At 36.7% G+C, this 18,998-nt stretch overlaps 1 protein-coding gene across 1 annotated transcript in view; it reads right to left on the reverse strand.

Moving 5' to 3' along the window:
• The window catches only part of LOC127423637 (janus kinase and microtubule-interacting protein 3-like), an 80,607-nt gene that overhangs the window by 43,194 nt on the left and 18,415 nt on the right, over positions 1–18,998 (reverse strand). The window contains exons 6-7 of the mRNA XM_051668120.1: positions 10,099–10,341; positions 7,399–7,641 (exon numbers count right to left, since the gene is read on the reverse strand). Coding sequence (XP_051524080.1) covers positions 7,399–7,641; positions 10,099–10,341 — 486 coding nt within the window. The remainder of the gene's footprint in view (positions 1–7,398; positions 7,642–10,098; positions 10,342–18,998) is intronic.

Genomic DNA, 18,998 nt, shown 5'->3' on the forward strand with positions numbered 1-18,998 from the left:
GACACAGGTTACAGAAAACTTTAATGATGGTTACAGAGGAATGTGTCATAACACACAGTGCATCACACCCTGCCTCATAGCCGCAGACCGGTCAGAGTGCCCATGATGACCCCTGTCCACAGTCGAAAGCACCTATATTGGGCACATGAGCGTCAGAACAAAATGATGGCACTGTGGGAAGACGACAAGCCGGTGGAGGGAGTGTGATGCTCTGGGAAATGTTCTACTTGGAAACCCTGGGTCCGGCCATTCATGTGGACAACAATTTGACACATGCCATCTATCTAAACATCGTTGCAGTCCAGGTACACCCTTCATGGCAAAGGTGTTCCCTGATGGCAGTGGAATAATGTTCCCTGCCACACTGCACACATTGTTCAAGAATGGTTTGAGGAACATGATGAAAATTTCAAGGTGTTGCCCTGGCCTCCAAGTCTGATTGAGCATCTGTGGGATGTGCTGGACAGACAAGTCTGATCCACGGCAGCACCACCTCGCAACTTACAGGACTTGAAGGATCTGCTGCTAATGTCTTGGTGCCAGATACCACAGGATAACTTCAGGGGTCTTGTAGAGTCCATTCCTCAGTGGGTCGGCGCTGTTTTGATGGCACATGGAGGACCAACACCACAACAGACAGGTGGTCATAATGTTTTGGCTCATCAATGTATAGTGTCAAAATTCAGCACTTTCAAATTCAGCGATTAACTACAAAAAATTATGGGATTAATCGCGATTAAAAATTTAATCGACTGACAGCACTGCACAAAAAGTAGCAACAGATTTTAACATTTTAACGTGAGTTGTGCTTGGGAGTGGTTGTTAGAAAGTTGCTATGTGGTTAAGGTGTCAAAAGTTTCAAAAAGAGCACACCCCAAGCATCTATAATATTCTGTTCTCTAGATATAACTCAGGTCCCTCCTTCAATTTAAGTTTATGGGAATTTTTGGCCTGTTTTATCATCCACAAAGAGAAAGTTGTAATGCTCAATGAAATGTTCCGGGTTCAATACAAGTTAAGCTTAATTGACAGCATTTGTCTCATAATGATAAGTACCACAAAAATTATTTTGAATTGTCCCTCCTTTTCTTAAAACAAAAAAAAAAGAGCAAAAATCTGGGTTACAGTGAGGCACATAAGTATAGCCACAAAGACGTAACCCGGAACAGTCCTTTGGGCATATGGGTGTTTACATGACTTTGGTATAATAAAATCGCTTACTAAACTTTATAAAGTTATATCCAACATTATTGCCATGAAAATGTAACAGCATAAACCCTAAAACCTTAAAACGACTGCAAAAATGACAATTTAAACTTTACAGCTCAAATAATATACAAGATTTAACAGAAATGCTATTAATGTAAATATCTTTTCTAAAATTATAAGCTTCACACTTCTGCCTTTAAACCCTCCAAAAATTGGCCCAATTCACTTCCATTGCAAGTACCTCATTGTAACCTCAGTGTTTGCTTGTAAAAAGAGGAATGAGTCCAAATAAGTTTTTTGTGGTAATCAACATTAAGCCACAGATGCTGTCAGTTGAGCTTTAATTGTACTGAACCCATAATATTCCTTTAATGGTTACAAGCCTAAAGTGGTTTGGTGGTCTTAGCTGGTTTAAGCTGGTCTTCAAGCTGGTTAAAGCTCTTTTTTCAGCAGGATGGCCTTGCAGATACCTCAACAATCTGCATGATTTGAGGGATCATTCATATCATTCATATGTACTGAAGTTTAAAACTTGGGGTTAGAGGTTTGTTCAAATCCTTAACCCTTAGTATGATCAATAGTAATAGTAATGCTTGCCTCAGCAAGCACCACTAATGAAGGGCTGGCTTACAGCATTCTTTTTTGGGTGGCCTGTCCTGTCCACGAAGGACATTCAAAGAGCTGTATCAGCAAACATGCACCCCTACACACACACGCACACACCTACAAATTATATTCACCTTGGCATTTCCTGCCACACTGCTCGCTGTGTGATTATGTGATTAACATCTTCAAGCCAGCCCTGGTGATACAATAAATACTTCAAATGATCAATACTCTTCAACATACTTAACAGCACAGGTCTCCAATAACATACAGACCTTCTGCCATCACAGTCCACAGGATAATACACTGGTAACATTTACTCAATAAGTCCAATGAGTTAATAGCATGGAATGAGTTTAGGGCAGGCTGATCTTATGCTAATTACTTGTTTGTGGTGACACTTCTGCTAAATGATATGACATGGTACCTTACATGTAATGCAGCAGTTCCAAGGTGAAATGTTTACAATGTGGGGCTAAAAGTGAGTTACATTTTCTCCTAAACAGATGATGTTTAGGGTTAATGTTCTATCGAGTTTAAAACCAACAAAACCTATCTCCCTACCCTAAACCTAAACCTAACCAATAGTGTCATAAAAAGAAAATGTGAGATGAAAAACGCAACCACTTCATTTTGTGTTGCTTCTATTACACTTTTGGCTCACATCGACTCGCATGCTCTTCAGGACTCATACTCTAGTCCTTTGCAATGCAATTGCAATGCTCTATCAGTTGAGCAACTGCACAATTTGATCAAGCCTGAGCAAGCTGGTAAATGTACGTAGTTGGTCATGCAATGCAAACGTTAAAATGTATCGACTTACAAGTCATGCACTTTATTGAAATTGTTTAGATGTCATAAGATAGCTTTGTCTGATGAACAGAGCGAAAAGTGTTAAATAACTGATAATCTGCATTTTACCTGTAATGTGTGTGAAAGTGAAAAAAAGTCATTGTTGTTGTAGTGCTTCTAGTGTTCATTTCACCAGGAAAGTGCTGCGGTACGTACAATGAGCCATGTAAAAGTCATTCTGCAAAAATGTAGGTATAGCATCATGATTTTATAAAACCATGTTGGATTAGGGACAGGCAGAGACAACAGAACATGTATATAAAAAGGAGTGAGTGGCATGATCAAAACTGCATATCACGGTATGAGTAAATTTACATCAGGGTAACTGTATTTATCACAATATATTTATTTTTGTTGAAATTCAATGAAGAAAAAAAAAAGTTTACATGTTAAATGGCCATGTGGAAATGAATATTTTTTGATATTCAAGTGAATTTATATTTTACAAATAAAAGGTACAATCTGATTTAAATAATGTCCTTTTTATTTAGAAATTGATGGACGCAAATTGAAAAATTATAAATATAATTGTATAACATTATTCATACCAAATGCATAACATGAGTGTCACTTTATATATAACCTCCAACAACAAAAAAAAGGCTCAAAACCGTACAAAAATTATGAAATGGATAGTTCTGACTTCAAAAGCTGATAAGATGAGCCACATTCGAAGCCTTTGAAAAATGGCCAATATAAGCGTACTGGTGACCTCACATGTTGCTCAGCATCCATAAACAGCTAAATTTAACTTCCCTTTTTGTGTCTTACAAGACCCTTTATCAAGAATCACAAAGTGAAATATTATTTTTGTAAGACATCAAATACAATCTTTTCATTTATGTGCCGATCACTGCTGCTGTAAGCCCCAAATAGCTAAACTTTATATCTGCTTTTGCCATTTTTTACTTGTCTTTGAGCTTGCTTGTGAATAATCCAATATTTTATCGTAGATGTCCAGAAAAATATGCTAAGCATGCTAAACAAATCATTAGTATTATATGTTATCGAATACTGATGATAAAATGTTATACATCTTCGCAAAGGGGAGGATCTCAGCTTTGACACCTAGATTGAGTTTCTAGTCCACTCAGAGGCCGAGATATTCGATGAAACAATGGGGGTGGTGTGTGAAATGAAAATTTGATTGAATGTCTATGGACGAGCACATCTGTGTAAAATGTGTTAGAGCGCCACCTAAATTTCAGATCTGTATATTGTGATGGAATGTGATAGTGAAAAAAATAATTCAAGTACTTGCTGCCACCTAGTGGTATAAAACAAGACTTTTTGGAGGGAGATGGAGTGAACAGAACTAGAATTACATGCTTACAAATTTAGGACAAAAACAAAAAACAAAAAACAAAATGATAATAATAATAATAATAATAATAATAATAATAATTCTATTCATCATAAAATTGTAAAATGGGGGGGGGGGGGTGTTTTGCAGGCGGCAGCCCAAAAATGCCCCAGAGTTGAAGAGGTTAATACATTTTTTGTTTTTTTTGTCAACGTCTTGACTTGTTTAAGACACATCATGCTCTCTATTTCTGCATTACTCCATGTTACTTCATCGTTCTCATGTGTGAATTACATAAAGCAGTCCGGTACACATCTAGACATATCATTCAGAGGTCTGACTCAAGCCTGTTTTCCACAGTATTTCTCTTATTTACTGAATGTCTGAAGGGATATTGTTAGTGTAGAACACTCAGCCACAGGAGAAGAGATCAATACAAGTGGGCACGGACTGCAGTGATATTTTCATGCTCCAGGAAAAGCAGATGGCAACAAGCCCAGACCACAAAAGCACTGTAAGGGAAGAAAGCAGCTTCAATTTATAGTGCAGTCATGCACACAATGAAGCACACTCGGGAACACACTCTGCCATTTTGATATACACACAATTATGTAGGGCTGCCCCCGACCAAAGATTTTCCTAGTCGATTAGTAGGCGTTAGTTTAAGCCATTAGTCGACTAGTTGTTGCACGTTTATGATATTAATTTAATTACTTAAATATATATTTTATGGGGGGGCATCAGTAAATGGTTTGAGTTCCAGGGCTGAGAAAGAATGTTATAAGTAACATTGTTAACACTGTTCTACATTACAGAGAAATACTAAACCGTAATAATGTGCCTTTAAAATATACATTTTACAAGCGCACGCACGAAGCGAGCAGCAGCGACTCCGGCAAAAGCAGTAATGATCCTGAATGTGTTGGAAAAACCAGCAAGGAGACTGTCTGAACATTTTGTTAATTTATAGAGAGAAATGCACATTAGGGTTGTGCCGATAGACGATGATGTCGGGGATCGAGGATGATCAGAGTGATCGCCACTAGCTGATGCCTTTGTGATGTCAAGACGATATTTGTCTCGTTATCCCATTAATGAATTAGATAATTATTATCATTATTATTATTAGGCTATTATTATTATTATCAAATTAATATTACAAATAATTTGCCCATAGACACATAGACACACGTTTGAAGAAACACACTTTATTATATTATTAAGAACAGATGACAGAAAAGTGTCTATGCGCATGTATGACACGCTGTTTGTATGGAGGCGTGCAGTCTCGTGGAACACGTGCATGTAAAAGATGCTCACTCTTTCTTTGTTTCTGTCTTCTGATTTTTTATTTTTTTTGCAAGAACAGTATCGTCTATGAGTGCTGCAAATGACCTCAGACATCTCAGCTCAGGAGGTGTTTTGAGTTCACTTTATTTCCACAGAGCAGTTCATTGTGACCACAACTCTGCAGCCTACACATCTGTGATTAAAACATAAAATAATACAAAAACACATTCACCTCGAACCATGATTTATATTTCAGTGATTATTATCATCATTATAATTATTATTTTTACATTTATAATTGTTTTGATGTCTTCATTTGTGTAAGTAATTTTCCACCTGCATGTTTAGACGGAGACTTGCCTGATGGTAAATGGAAAGATGGTTACTTACATATTTTTTTGATCACTTCATTATTTTAATTGCTTTTTTGTTTCGTTTGGAGTGCAATTTGACTTTAGAAATGTATGTATATAAAGAATACGTTTTTCGTTTTTTAAATAAATAAATTTTCAATGCAAAATCACTAAAAGCAAGAATATTCACCGATCCCTTGCTGATGTAACTGGATATTGCGACACACACACACACACACACACACACACACCCGGTCAAAAGTTTTGAAACACTTGCTCATTCTTTATTATAATTTTTTTCAATTTTTTGAATAATAGTAAAGTCATCAAAACTATGGAATAACATTAATGGAACTATGGGAATTATGTTGTGACTAAACAAAATCCAAAATAAACCAAAACTGTGTTATATTTTAGCATCTTCAAAGTAGTCACCCTTTGCCTAGAATTTGCAGACATGTACTCTTGACATTTTCTCAACCAACTTCTTGAGGTATCACCCTGGGATGCTTTTTAAACAGTATTGAAGGAGTTCCCATCTATGTTCGGCACTTACTGGCTGCGTTTCATCAGTCATCAATTTCAAAAACTTTTTTTTTTAAATTACATTTTAGTTTTATAATGAAATAAATTAATATGGTGGCACAATTATATTTTTGTCTACAAAACTAATTTCAAACATTTAAGCATACACCTTCAGATCAAAAGATTTTTAAGATCATGAGAAACATTTCGGTCAAGTGTTTCAAAACTTTTGACCGGTAGTGTATATATCGTGGAGGAGGGAACAAAACAAATTTATTAACACACATGATGTATTTCCCCGGATAACCAAATACCCGACCGGCAGAGAATGCACAGATGAAGTAGGTTCTTTGCCAGAGAGGTGTTGCCCTTCACAACTGTTGTAAAGCCATCTTTCAAAAAGTTGAACAACACACATTTTAATTGCACTTAATTTTTTTCCAGTTTCATTTGAATTTTTAGTGAAAATAAATAAAAAATAAAGTTCAAAGTTTGAAATCAAGGTGTCTTGCTTTATTGTGTAGGCTTAATCCTAACCCTGCTTAATGAAAATTACCCCATAGTACCACCTAGTGTCCAAGCAACGGTAATACCGGTGTTCGTCAGTTTCCTGTGGAGTATTTTTTTTTTCTGCAACCAACCGACCAATCAAAACTTGGTCGACAAAGACTCTTCTCATTGACTAACGTTTGGTCGACTATTAGGGGGCAGCCCTACAATTAAGCTAAATATAAAGCATGAATTAAATGTGAATTGAATGTGAACTAATAAAGAACTAACTGTGAATTTGAATTAAAATTGAATACAATTGGAATGTAAGAAAATAAGCTCTTCCTGTATAAATACAAACCAGTTTACTAGTACAAGAAACCTAAACCTAATGTTTAATCATTCCTTGCTCCAAATTACAATAGGGAATAAAAGGACAGATTCCTGTAAAATATAGCAAAGTTCCCATCATGGCAAAACCTATGCAGTTTTCTGTGTGAACAGAGTGAAGCCCTGACAGATTTTTTTATTCAGCACACTAACTGCACATCAAATTCAGTCCCTATGGAGCGGCCTCGGGTAAGTGCTGCTTTCAACCTGTACACTTTGTGTTAGTAGCTCAGAACTTTAAATATCGGCTGACACCAAATATGAGTCTACAGGGAAACACAATATTCCCAGCTGAAAAGACCAGCATACACAAACTTGAAAATTTAACTAACAGAGTAATATCTTGATTAATTGTGTATTCACTGAAACAGTATTACGCACCAGTCTGCGGATCTCTCTCTCACACTCTCTCTTGATGCGGTTGATTTCCTCCTGGTGTAGATGGTACACACTCCGGATCTCAGCAGCTTTGGTCTTGTCGGCTTGTACAGCCACACTTAATGCGTCCTCCATGTGCCTTTTCACCCCCTTCAGCTCTGTAATCTCCTGCTGCATTCGCATGCGCTCGCCTTCGAAACTCCTCCTGGCCTCATCTCGTGCCTCTGCCATCAATGCGGTCTTCACCTGCAACACCATAGAAACCACACGGTCTGGAGATACTGTATGTTCAGAAATTCAGATTTCAGTATATACAAGTTAAAGTGAGGCAAATCTCAAACCACGTACTGTGTCGTTTTTTTTTTTTTTTTGTTTGTTTGTTTTTTTTTTTAATCGGTACATTTGCACAACAAAGTAATGCTTACCGTGATTTCACCAAATTGTACATGTTCCTAAATCAACATACTTGTTAGTTCTGGTTAGGGCTGGGTATTGATGCAAATTTCCCGATTCGATATGATTCCGATTCACAAGCTCTTTATTAGTTTCCGATTCATTTGGGTATATTTCGGTTATAAATTCCATTTTGCTTACATATGAAAAAAAAATCTCTCAGCTAATGCTGTTAATTATACAGAGAACTTTCTGACTTAAAAAATAAAAAAAATAAAGTGTCTAACTTACATGATTTTTTTTTTTTAAATGTACAAATTAGATTCATCAGTTTGATCATATTTAAGTTTTTTTTTAATTTACAGATTCCATGTATTCCATTAATAAATTTGATATCTTGAAATTGCATATATTATATTAAATATATACTGTTATATATAACAGTTTAGTACTAGAAAATCACTTGCCATTATATCAAACACAGTTGAAAGCTCTTTGGTTTGTTAAATTAAGCTTAACATTGTCTTTGTGTTTGTTGAGTTGCCACAGTATGCAATAGACTGGCATTAGGTAAAAAATGGCAAAAAAGAAAAAGCTTCCTCTAGAAACTCATCAGTCAATAATTGTTTTGAGGAATGAAGGCTATACGATGCTCAAAAAACTGAAGACTTCATACAAAGGTGTACACTACAGTCTTCAAAGACAAAGGACAACTGGCTCTAACAAGGACAGAAAGAGATGTGGAAGGCCAGATGTACAACTAAACAAGAGGATAAGTACATCAGAGTCTCTAGTTTGAGAAATAGACGCCTCACATGTCCTCAGCTGACAGCTTCATTGAATTCTACCCGCTCAACACCAGTTTCATGTACAACAGAAAAGAGAAGACTCAGGGGTGCAGGCCTTATGGGAAGAATTGCAAAGAAAAAGCCACTTTTGAAACAGAAAAACAAAAAGAAAAGGTTAGAGTGGGCAAAGAAACACAGACATTGGACAACAGATAATTGGAAAAGAGTGTTATGGATCTTAAACCCATTGAGCTTTTGTGGGATCAGCTAGACTGTAAGGTGTGTGAGAAGTGCCCGACAAGACAGCCACATCTATGGCAAGTGCTACAGGAAGCGTGAGGTGAAATGTCACCTGAGTTCTGGACAAACTGACAGCTAGAATGCCAAGGATCTGCAAGTATATTGAAGTAGTTTTTTTTTTCAAATTGTAATAGTAATTTTTCACATTATATATGTCCTGAATATACATTGTGATCAGCTGAATGCCATTTTGGTGACTAGAAATACCAATTTCTTTTCATAAGAGCAAAATCTGTACATTATTCCAAACTTTTGGCCGCCAGTGTATATATATTAGTGCTGTCAGTCGATTAAAATGTTTAATTGCGATTAAATCTATAACATTTTTGCAGTTAATTGCGATTAAATCGCAGATTTTGAAAGCGCTGAAATTTGACACTATATATATACACTTCTTTTCCAGTCAATTTATTTCCATCTTAGTAAAGAAAAAAAAAATTTAACAATATCATGCTTTATTAACATTATCCAAACAAAGCCTTCCACCGCATAAAGACAGAAATGGACTGAAATGGCTCCAATTCAAGTAACATTAAATATTTCCCAAAGTTTGACTAACTGAAAGAACTAGTCTTCCCATAGGTTCCATTTTCATTGCAATGGGCTTTAAATCTGTTAAACTGAAATCGTATGCAATCCGCCGGTAGACTGTGGCTATCCGCTTTCCTACAGCAATTGCGAAGCCGCGTTCATGATTCGCGTCAGGGCATCAACGTCTGCACCGCTTTGAAATCCACATGAAGTGTGCTTGCAGACAAAAACGTCTCATTCCATGTTTTGGTGATAGTTAAGACTTGACGTGCTTCTGTGGTAATTAAAATGTGCCTCACTTCATCAAATAGCATTGCAGGTCCTTTCTCCATCATTTTATGTCAGCAAGCGCTCTTCGCACATTACACAGAACAAGTCTAACCGAAATTATACTCTCAACACTCTACTAAACTTCGCCAATATATGACTCGATCACTGGCAAAAATGTACCAGTCATTGGCATTCACAGACATTTTCAGTCACAAAGAGTGAAATTTGGTCACATATGCAAGTGATTTACTCATTATAGAGAGTTGCGCATAGAGTAAAAGATCAATCTTGGGATTTTAAGAATCGATATTGCGATCATTCAAATGTACGTATATATATTTTTTTCCCCAGCTCTAGTCCTGGTACAACATTCCATGGACTTTCCAGATTTTAGGGAACTGTAAACTGGATTTTTTGGTACCTTATCGGTGGATCCATCTCTGAGGGCACTAACAAGCGCCTGGAGCCTCTGGATCTCTCCATCTTTGATCTTAATGACCCGCACCATTTCAGACTCGTGTTGGCGTAGGAGCGTCTCCCGGACATTGTGCAGCTCCCGAAGTTTCTCTTCGTGCAGTTTGGCTTTTAACTCTGTCACCACCACCGTTGACTTGTGCTGCTCATGACGAACCTCCTGAGACTTCTCCCTCTCCAGCTTACTAACCTGAGAAAGATGTAAACAGTTAACTCAGGTGTAAACAATTAAAGACCCTTTGAGATAAAAAAAAAAAAAGGAGTTTTCCATCTTGTAGTCCATTGGGTCCATCTATATGCTAGTTTACTCCTTAAAGTTGCCAAATTTTAGACTTTTAACAAATATACAAATTATAAATGTATAGTCTTTCTCTTCCAGGAAAACATTGTGGCAATATTGAAGACTCATGTTGCACTACAGATTTTTTACCAATCAAATAATCTCTAGAACGAGAACGTTCCTCTCCCTGCAACCAACAAATCATAGTTAATGGCTGTGATGTAACTAAAGCCTATAGAGTGCAATAGTGCCTGCTAACCAAGCTGTCTTGGTTCTGAAAGTGTTTTCCCTGTTTATTTTTTCATAGGGATTTCTTAAAAGTGTTCTAAGTCATAAACCAAATCAGCCCACTCTGAGGTGAATCAAAAGATTAGAAGCTGTGAGAATGGTTTCTCAAGACACAATTTCAGTGATATCTGTTAGGTTTGTAGGGACATTTAATTTGTGATATTCCAAAAATTATCATTTACAGCACCTTTAACTCAGAGCTGACTAGCTCTCTTCAAATAGGCATATGACTGAGAACAACTGACACACAGATTTCAATTAAATGTAGTATCATGCATAATACACAATGTATTAAAAAGTGTTGTTTATGCAAAGTAACGCTGCACGACAGCTGTAGGCAATGTTCCATAATTCAATGCAGTACGGACATTCAGTGTGCCCTATAAATAGAGCATTAGTGTGTCAGGACATGACCGTACAATAGAATATTCAGGGTCAAATTAGGAACACCCTCTGCTGTTCTAACACAATTCGACACATGCTGCCACTGGCTCGTGATATACAACAATAAATGTAACAGATTACATCTTGAATTTCTACCACAAAAAGCAATACTGGAGGAAGAACTACTGTAAATTGAAAGCCAAAAATAACACAAATGAAATAACAAAATACATTTTGGGGAGTTTTGTCTCTTTTATTTGACAGACATAGTGGGATGACTCTTATGAAACCTATCAAGAAAATGTACTGGTCCAATTTTACTCCAAAATAAAAAGAAACAAATAAGAAATTATATTTTTCATATAGAAAAAAAAAGTTTTAGGGCCATTAAGACTTTTTTGCATTACGTTCATCTGCACTCAACCGCAATACAACAAAATATGGTCATAAATGGTATTCTCATTTCCATAACATGGCAAATATGATATATTACTTTAATTATAATGTATTTATAAATCATAGAATTTCACTGATTTTAATAAAGAAAAAAAAAAATCACTGTACAACAGGATCTTTTTTTTACTGTAATATAGTACGGTAAGTTACGGTAATGACAACAATCACTGAAAACAATGGGAATAGCAAAAGTAAAATGTCCGGACACGTTATGGTAATAAGAACTGGGTTCTTAAAAATGTTCTTAAAGGAATATTCTGGGTTCAATACAATTTAAGCTTAATCCACAGCATAATGTTCATTACCACAAAAATGTATTTAGACTCGCTCCTCCTTTTCTTTAAAAAAAAGCAAATATCTGGGTTACAGTGAGACACTTACAGTGGAAGTGAATGGGGCCAATCTGTAAACGTTAAAACACTCCCTGTTTTAAACTATAGCCACAAGACATAAACAATATGCATGTTAACATGGTTTTAATGTTATAGAAACACTGACTAACCTTTTCTATGTAAAGTTATATCCAATTTTACAACTGTATTGCCATGACGACACAACGTTGTAAACCCTAAAAGCCTAAAACAACCTATTTAAACAACTTTACAGCTCAAATAATACACAAGTTTTAACAAAGGAATTAATGTAAGTGCTTTTTTAAAATTATAAGCTTCACATTTCTGCCTTTAAACCCTCAAAAAAATCGGCCTCATTCACTTCCATTGTAAGTGCCTCACTGTAACCCAGATTTTTGCTTTTTTTTAAAGAAAAGTATGGACGAGTCAAAATTATATTTATATCAACATTATGCCACAAATGCTGTCGACTGAATATTCTTTTGTGTTCTGAAAATAATGTCACTATGCAAAAAAGCTCAATGGTCCTAAATGGAGGCTTAATTTTCTTTATGAAAAATACAATTTCATATTTTTTTGTATTGATCAGGGGTTAAATATGACCAGGAATTTTCTTTAGACAGGTTTAGTGAGTATAACCTATCGAAGAGTGATTATTAGGGAAAGAGAGTGGGTTGTGATTGCCTTCTAAACAAAGCCACATTAAACTCAGTTAGAGTCTGAAAGAACAGCCTAAACAATGAGTGAAAAGTGCAAATCAATGCTCTGTACCCTGCAGGTCTGCTGCCCTTTATAGCTTTGGCTCTGATCGTCGGCAGCCAGATGGAGACGGAAAGCCTGAGGTGAAATTAGCTGGCTGACACACCACCACCCTGAACCAAAACTGGGTCAGATGGTCACCGGACTGCAGATGACAAATAACTGTTAGTCTACAGGGAATTTACATTTTTAATGCAGCTGGAGAGAGTATGTGGAGACAGCGTTTAACTCCAAAAGTCCTTGTATTCATCAGAGATGGAGACCAAGACATCCCATTAGCCTCTGGTGAAGACCCAACCATCCGTGACATTAAAGGAATATTCCAGGTTCAATACAAGCTGAGCTTTATCAGCAGTGTATGTGGCATAATATGTTGATTGCCACAGAATATATATATTTAAAAAAAAGCTAAATTCATGGTTACAAAGAGGAGGTACACAAAGCCAGGCAAATAATCATAATAAAAAATACACTGCTTTGAAAGATTTCGTGTTGGCATAAGACTTTCCAACCAAAAAAAAATTTCATTCAGTTTTTTCCTTTTTTTTTTTTTAAATAATAAAACATACATGAATAATGTTGGTGATGCATAACCGGAAGTCCATAGAAAATAGTCCCTCAAAAGGGACAATTTAGATGCTGTATGTTCACAGCTAAAAAGTTGGAAAAAAAAACAACAGCTTAACTTTTCTACTTTATTTTTTTCTCCCCAATTTGGAATGCCCAATTCCTAATGCGCTCTAAGTCCTCATGGTGGCGTAGTGACTTGTATAGACCTCAGTGGCCTCCACGTCTGAAACGTCAATCCGCGCATCTTATCACGTGGCTTGTTGAACGTGTTACCGCGGAGACCTAGTGCGTGTGGAGGCTTCACGCTATTCTCCGCGGCATCCACGCACAACTCACCACGCGCCCCACATTATAGCGACCACGAGGAGGTTAACCCAATGTGACTCTACCCACCCTAGCAACCGGGCCAATTGGTTGCTTAGGAAGCCTGACTGGAGTCACTCAACAAGCCCTGGATTCGAACTTGCGACTCTAGGTGTGGTAGTCAGCGTCTTTACTTGCTGAGTTACCCAGGCCCCCCACAAACTTTTCTACTTTTAAACAGTCTGGAACTCTGGACCCATAGACTTTCATTGTAAGTGCCTAACTGTAGCTGCAACTTACTGTTTTTGCTTTTTTTAAACATATATATTTTGTGGTAATCAACACTGTGCCACAAATGCCATCAACAAAGCTTAAAGGAATATTCCGGGCTCAGTACAAGTTAAGCTCAATCGAAAGCATTTGTGGCACAGTGTTAATTACCACAAAAATTAATTTTGAATTGTCCCTCCTTTTCTTAAAAAAAATTAATAAATAAAGCAAAAATCGAGGTTACAGTGAGGCACTTACAATGGAAGTGAATAGGTCCAATTTTTGGAGGGTTTAAAAAGGCAGAAATGTGAAGCATATTATTTTATTAAAGCACTTACATTAATTCTTATGATAAAACTAATGTATTATTTGAGGTGTAAAGTTGTTTAAATCATAATTTTTTCAGTCATTTTAGGGTTTGTTGACATTACATCATCATGGCAATGAAGTTGTAAAATTGGCTATAACTTTACACAGAAAAGGTTAGTAAGTGGGCATGCTCATACACACACGCACTGGAACCAATTATCTAATGTTAACGTTATTACCAGCGGCTCTGACAATGTAACTATTTTCAGCATCTGAGGAGTAAGTTCAACACAGGTAAGCACTTTTGCTTCATTTCTTTGATGGCTCACAGGGCTCAACATTAAAGCTTTTCCGCTTGTCCGGGACAAGTGGATTTTTGAAGAGGCAAGTGAAAGAGAATTTTACTTGCCCGACCGGACAAGCAGACTGATTAAAACATCAATAACAAATCAATAACCATCTATATTTGTGATAGCCTAGGCCTGTGCCACTTATTAGAAAGTTCATGTTCTTATTCTGCTGTTGAAATTAATCAAGAGCACGTAATTTTCTAGTAAAAGCTGCGCCCTGTTTGATTGACAGGCAGTGTATGTGTGTGTGCTGAACATGCACTCGCGTGCTACTAGTCTTGAATAATTACTTAAGAACTTGAAACCATTCTTCCATAATTAACATATTAGTTAGTGTTTTTATTTGTTGTGGTATTAAAGCTGGTATTGAGAATTGTCAAATTTCACTATCGACTACTGAAATTTTGGTATTGTGATAATGTATAGCCTTTATAGCACATGGTAGATCCTGCTGCAATAACATGATGAAAAAGTAGATCTCATTTCATACAAGTGTGAGCACCCCTGCTGTTAATGATGACGATGGAGGCATTTCTGTATTTGACTACCATACGTAACAAAATAATTACCATATGACAATAGCCTCCTCCCCTACCCAGTGCAGTTTACAGTTCTGGTCGCAGAGAATTTAGTTGATTGCATAGGTACACTATTAGGTTGGCCATCATGTAATTTAAATGTCATTTGTTCTCTCTGGACAAGTAACTTTTTTTACTCGGACAAGTGAATGACCAATTTACTTGTCCGGACGACAAGCACATCACAATGCTTAATGTCGAGCCCTGGCTCAAATGTATGCTGTAATTGATTTTGTGTTTTGACCATTTGTGAACTGCGTTAAACTCTCGTTTATGCTTTGTGGGTGTGACATTTTTGCAATGTCATCACCATTCATATCTATACAACCAATGTGTTTATGATTAAATTACTACTAGAGCATACAATTGTTTACAAGAGCACAAAGTTCTTCATAGATCTAGCCTCTTAATTTTGCTCTCAAAGTGCACCACATTGATGCATTTAACTTTAAAATGTACAACATTTTCTTAAGGGGAGCATACCCCCGAACCCCCCAAGAGGGTCTGAGTTCCACCCACCACAGTCTCACAAAATCTTGTGGGAAACACTGAGTGAGTATTTTAACATTTACGGATTGGCCCCATTTACTTCCATTGTAAGTGCCTCACTGTAACCCTGATTTTTGATTTTTTTTTTTTTTTTTAAAGAAAAGGGAGGGACAAGTCAAAATAAATGTTTGTGGTAATCAACATTATGCCACAAATGCTGTCGATTGAGCTTAACTTCCGGAATATTCCTTTAACAGTACATAGCCAAAACAAAAGAGCAGGTTAGCAAAACAAACTACAGCCTATAAAATGTGTGCTACTTATCACAGCTGGATAATGTGCAAAACCTGTTAAAAGCAATACAGGATTTACAGAGGGCTGTGTGTAGCAGGGACAGGGGCACACTAGGTTGGAGTAGTTCTTTATGCCAGACTTTGATGTTTAGAAGAAACAAGAAACAATGCTTATCTCAGAGTCCCTTTCCACCAACAGACTTGCTTCTTACATTATGATCAGAGAGAGAGGTGAAACAAAGGTCAGGGAAAATAATTGAAATTGCCTTACATAAGAACCACCATGGTTACTTAATCTAAATATAATTTTAAAACGTATGGTGAAAAAAAAAAAAAAAAAGTATCTTTTGCACTAATAATCAGAGTACATGCCTTTAAACACCAATCAGAACCAACGTCTCTCTTCTATAGTATTCTAGTTGCAATTGCACAACCTAGGCCACTATTATTTACAGTTGGAGACATGCCGTGTGAGACACCAAATCCATCCATTTCCATCATACATGAAGAGCATTGTTCATTCCAGCCTAACAACAGCAGAGACAGCTCCTATGTCTCCTCTTACTGTCAGTCTCACGAAGCCCATCACAATAGCTGCATTGATGCTAGCTGCTAGCAGCAGTCTGACAGCACATCTGTAAGGCATTTCTGACAGTTTTCACATTGAACTGTGTTGTCACAGCACACGAGAAGAGGAGATCTTTATTTTCATGGTGTGTGCGTCAAGTCTTCCTTAAAACTAGCTTATAGTTTAAGTTAAGAAGTGAATATAACAGCACTTGAATTGAATTGTTTGCTACTTCATTGGCCTACAGTGTCTTAAAAGAATAGATCACCCAAACATGTAAATTCTTTCATTATTTACTCATTCTCATGTTGTTCCAAACCTTTATGTTGGGTCAATCCCTGTCAACCATTTAAATTTACATTTATTCTTTTAGCAGATGCTTTTATCCAAATCGACTTACAAATGAGGAACACAGCAGAAGCGATTCCTCATAAAGAGGCAATAACATGAGAAGTGCTGCAATTCAATGTTTCAAATTGCTCAGAGAAGTACAAGAAGGGAGGAAATGATAGACAGTGGTGAAAGAATGGGTGATTTTTTTTATTTATTTATTTATTTTTTAGGAAGAACAATGACAGTGCATTAGTTGGATTGGGTCAAGTGCTCATGAAAGAGATGATTCTTTAGATGTTTCTTGAAAGTAGTTACAGAATCAGCTGCTCGGATGGAGTTCGGAGGGTCGTTCCACCAGTGAGAAATGGTGGTAGTGAAAGTCCGAAAAAAGTGATCTTGTGCCCTTTTAAGATGGCACAACATGGCGCTATTCGCCTGCGGTCGCAAGCCTCTGAGTTTAGATGGGGGGAACGGAACCAGTGTCTGTTCTGTAAGCGAGCATCAATGCCTTAAACTTGAGGCAAGCAACCAATGGCTGCCAGTGCAATTTGATGGAGAGGCATAACATGCACTCTCTTGTGCTTATTGAAAACCAAACATGCCGCTGTGTTCTGGACCAGTTGAAGAGGTTTGACTGTATATGCGGGAAGTTCTGCCAGAAGAGCATTTCAGTAGTCCAGTCTAGATATGACAATAAGTTGGGTAGCATGCTTAGATAGGAAAGATCTGATCTTCCTAATGTTGTACAGTGCAAATCTGCATGATGGGGCTACCTTTGCGATGTGGTTTGTGAAGTTTAACTGTTTGTCAAACATGACCCCAAGGTTTCTGGTTGTCCTGGATGATGTTATTGTTGACGAGTCTTGCTGAATGGTAAAGTTATGTTGTATAGATCGGCTCGCTGGAAAATGTATTTGCTTTTACTGGTGAAAGATAAACATAAATGGTGATGAATGCTAAAATATAAAATGCCATTTCAATATATACTGAGTAATCAATTATTTTGTAGACTGGGGTCAAAATAAAATCTTTCGCTTTGACTTTGGATCAAAAATAACCTTCGAAATGTGGCAGCATCATTATTTTAATTTACACATACATAAGTAGGTCCGTTGTTAAAATCAGTTGACGTAAACACCTCGTTATGTTATACGCCAATGGTGCGAGCTCAAAAATGGGAAAACCACTTTTTGTGCTATTTTTCCAAAGTTGATGTGCCTATAACTCTAGAAGTATTAAAGATCTCTTAATATCTATTTATATTCTGGGTCAGAATAAACTTTCCTTTTTGTATCTGCATTTTAGTATTGTATCTGCAGTATCTCCTATAAGGATATATCCCAGATATATGGAGCTCTCAATGGGGCATTCTCATTTGTGTTTGGAAGTGAGTAAATAACTTTAATTTTTTGTAAACTTCCTTTTGAACAAAATTTCACAATTTTAATTATCTGTGTCTTTCCCTCCGGGGTTTCTCTGGCTCTCTGTTAGTCTAACAAGATTCTTAAATACATCAGTCATTTACTGGCAAGGCAGGGCTCAAGATCCGCCTTTGGCTATTTGACAGAACTAACCCTGTCTCCATATTTTCCCAGCACATCTTGTCATTAAGAACACTGTGCACTTTATTTTTCGCAAATTATAATGAATCAATTTATTCTCTCTCTGCCCATCTTCACAATACTGGTGCCCTCAGTCATGCCTGAACATTGGATTGCATGTTTCTGCAATCAGAAAAGCAATTTTGCATGAAAAAAGGTATAGAAGTGCGCTTGGCTTTAAAGCACAATCAGTAATTGGCCTGTTAGAGTGTTTTCCCAGTTGTGCGGTACAAGGGTCAGAATATCACAATAAAACTCTCCCATTACTGCCAGATGTGCACAGGCAGAGAACGCATTATTCCAGATAATTTACCCTTCGACTTTAAATCAAAGATAAACAAGAATGTAGTGACAATTGAATTCCTGTAGGTACAGCTATATGATATGCATTGAACAGATTCCAGGCTGATCTTACAGTATATACAGTATACCATAATTCATCAGATAACTGAAGTGTATCTATAATACATTTTTCGATTGTACTTATTAAAATTATTGTCTGACATTTTCTCAATGGGAACATTAATAGTGTCAGCCACAATTATATTAGAGTAATTATATTTTCCCTTATGTTCCCTCTAAATCATTCAGATAATAAAAGGTTCAAACTGCAACATACATTAAAATGTATACAGTATAGGGAATACCTTTATAGAGAATCCA

Source organism: Myxocyprinus asiaticus, chromosome 32 (genome assembly GCF_019703515.2).
Source record: "Myxocyprinus asiaticus isolate MX2 ecotype Aquarium Trade chromosome 32, UBuf_Myxa_2, whole genome shotgun sequence".
NCBI lineage: Eukaryota > Metazoa > Chordata > Actinopteri > Cypriniformes > Catostomidae > Myxocyprinus > Myxocyprinus asiaticus.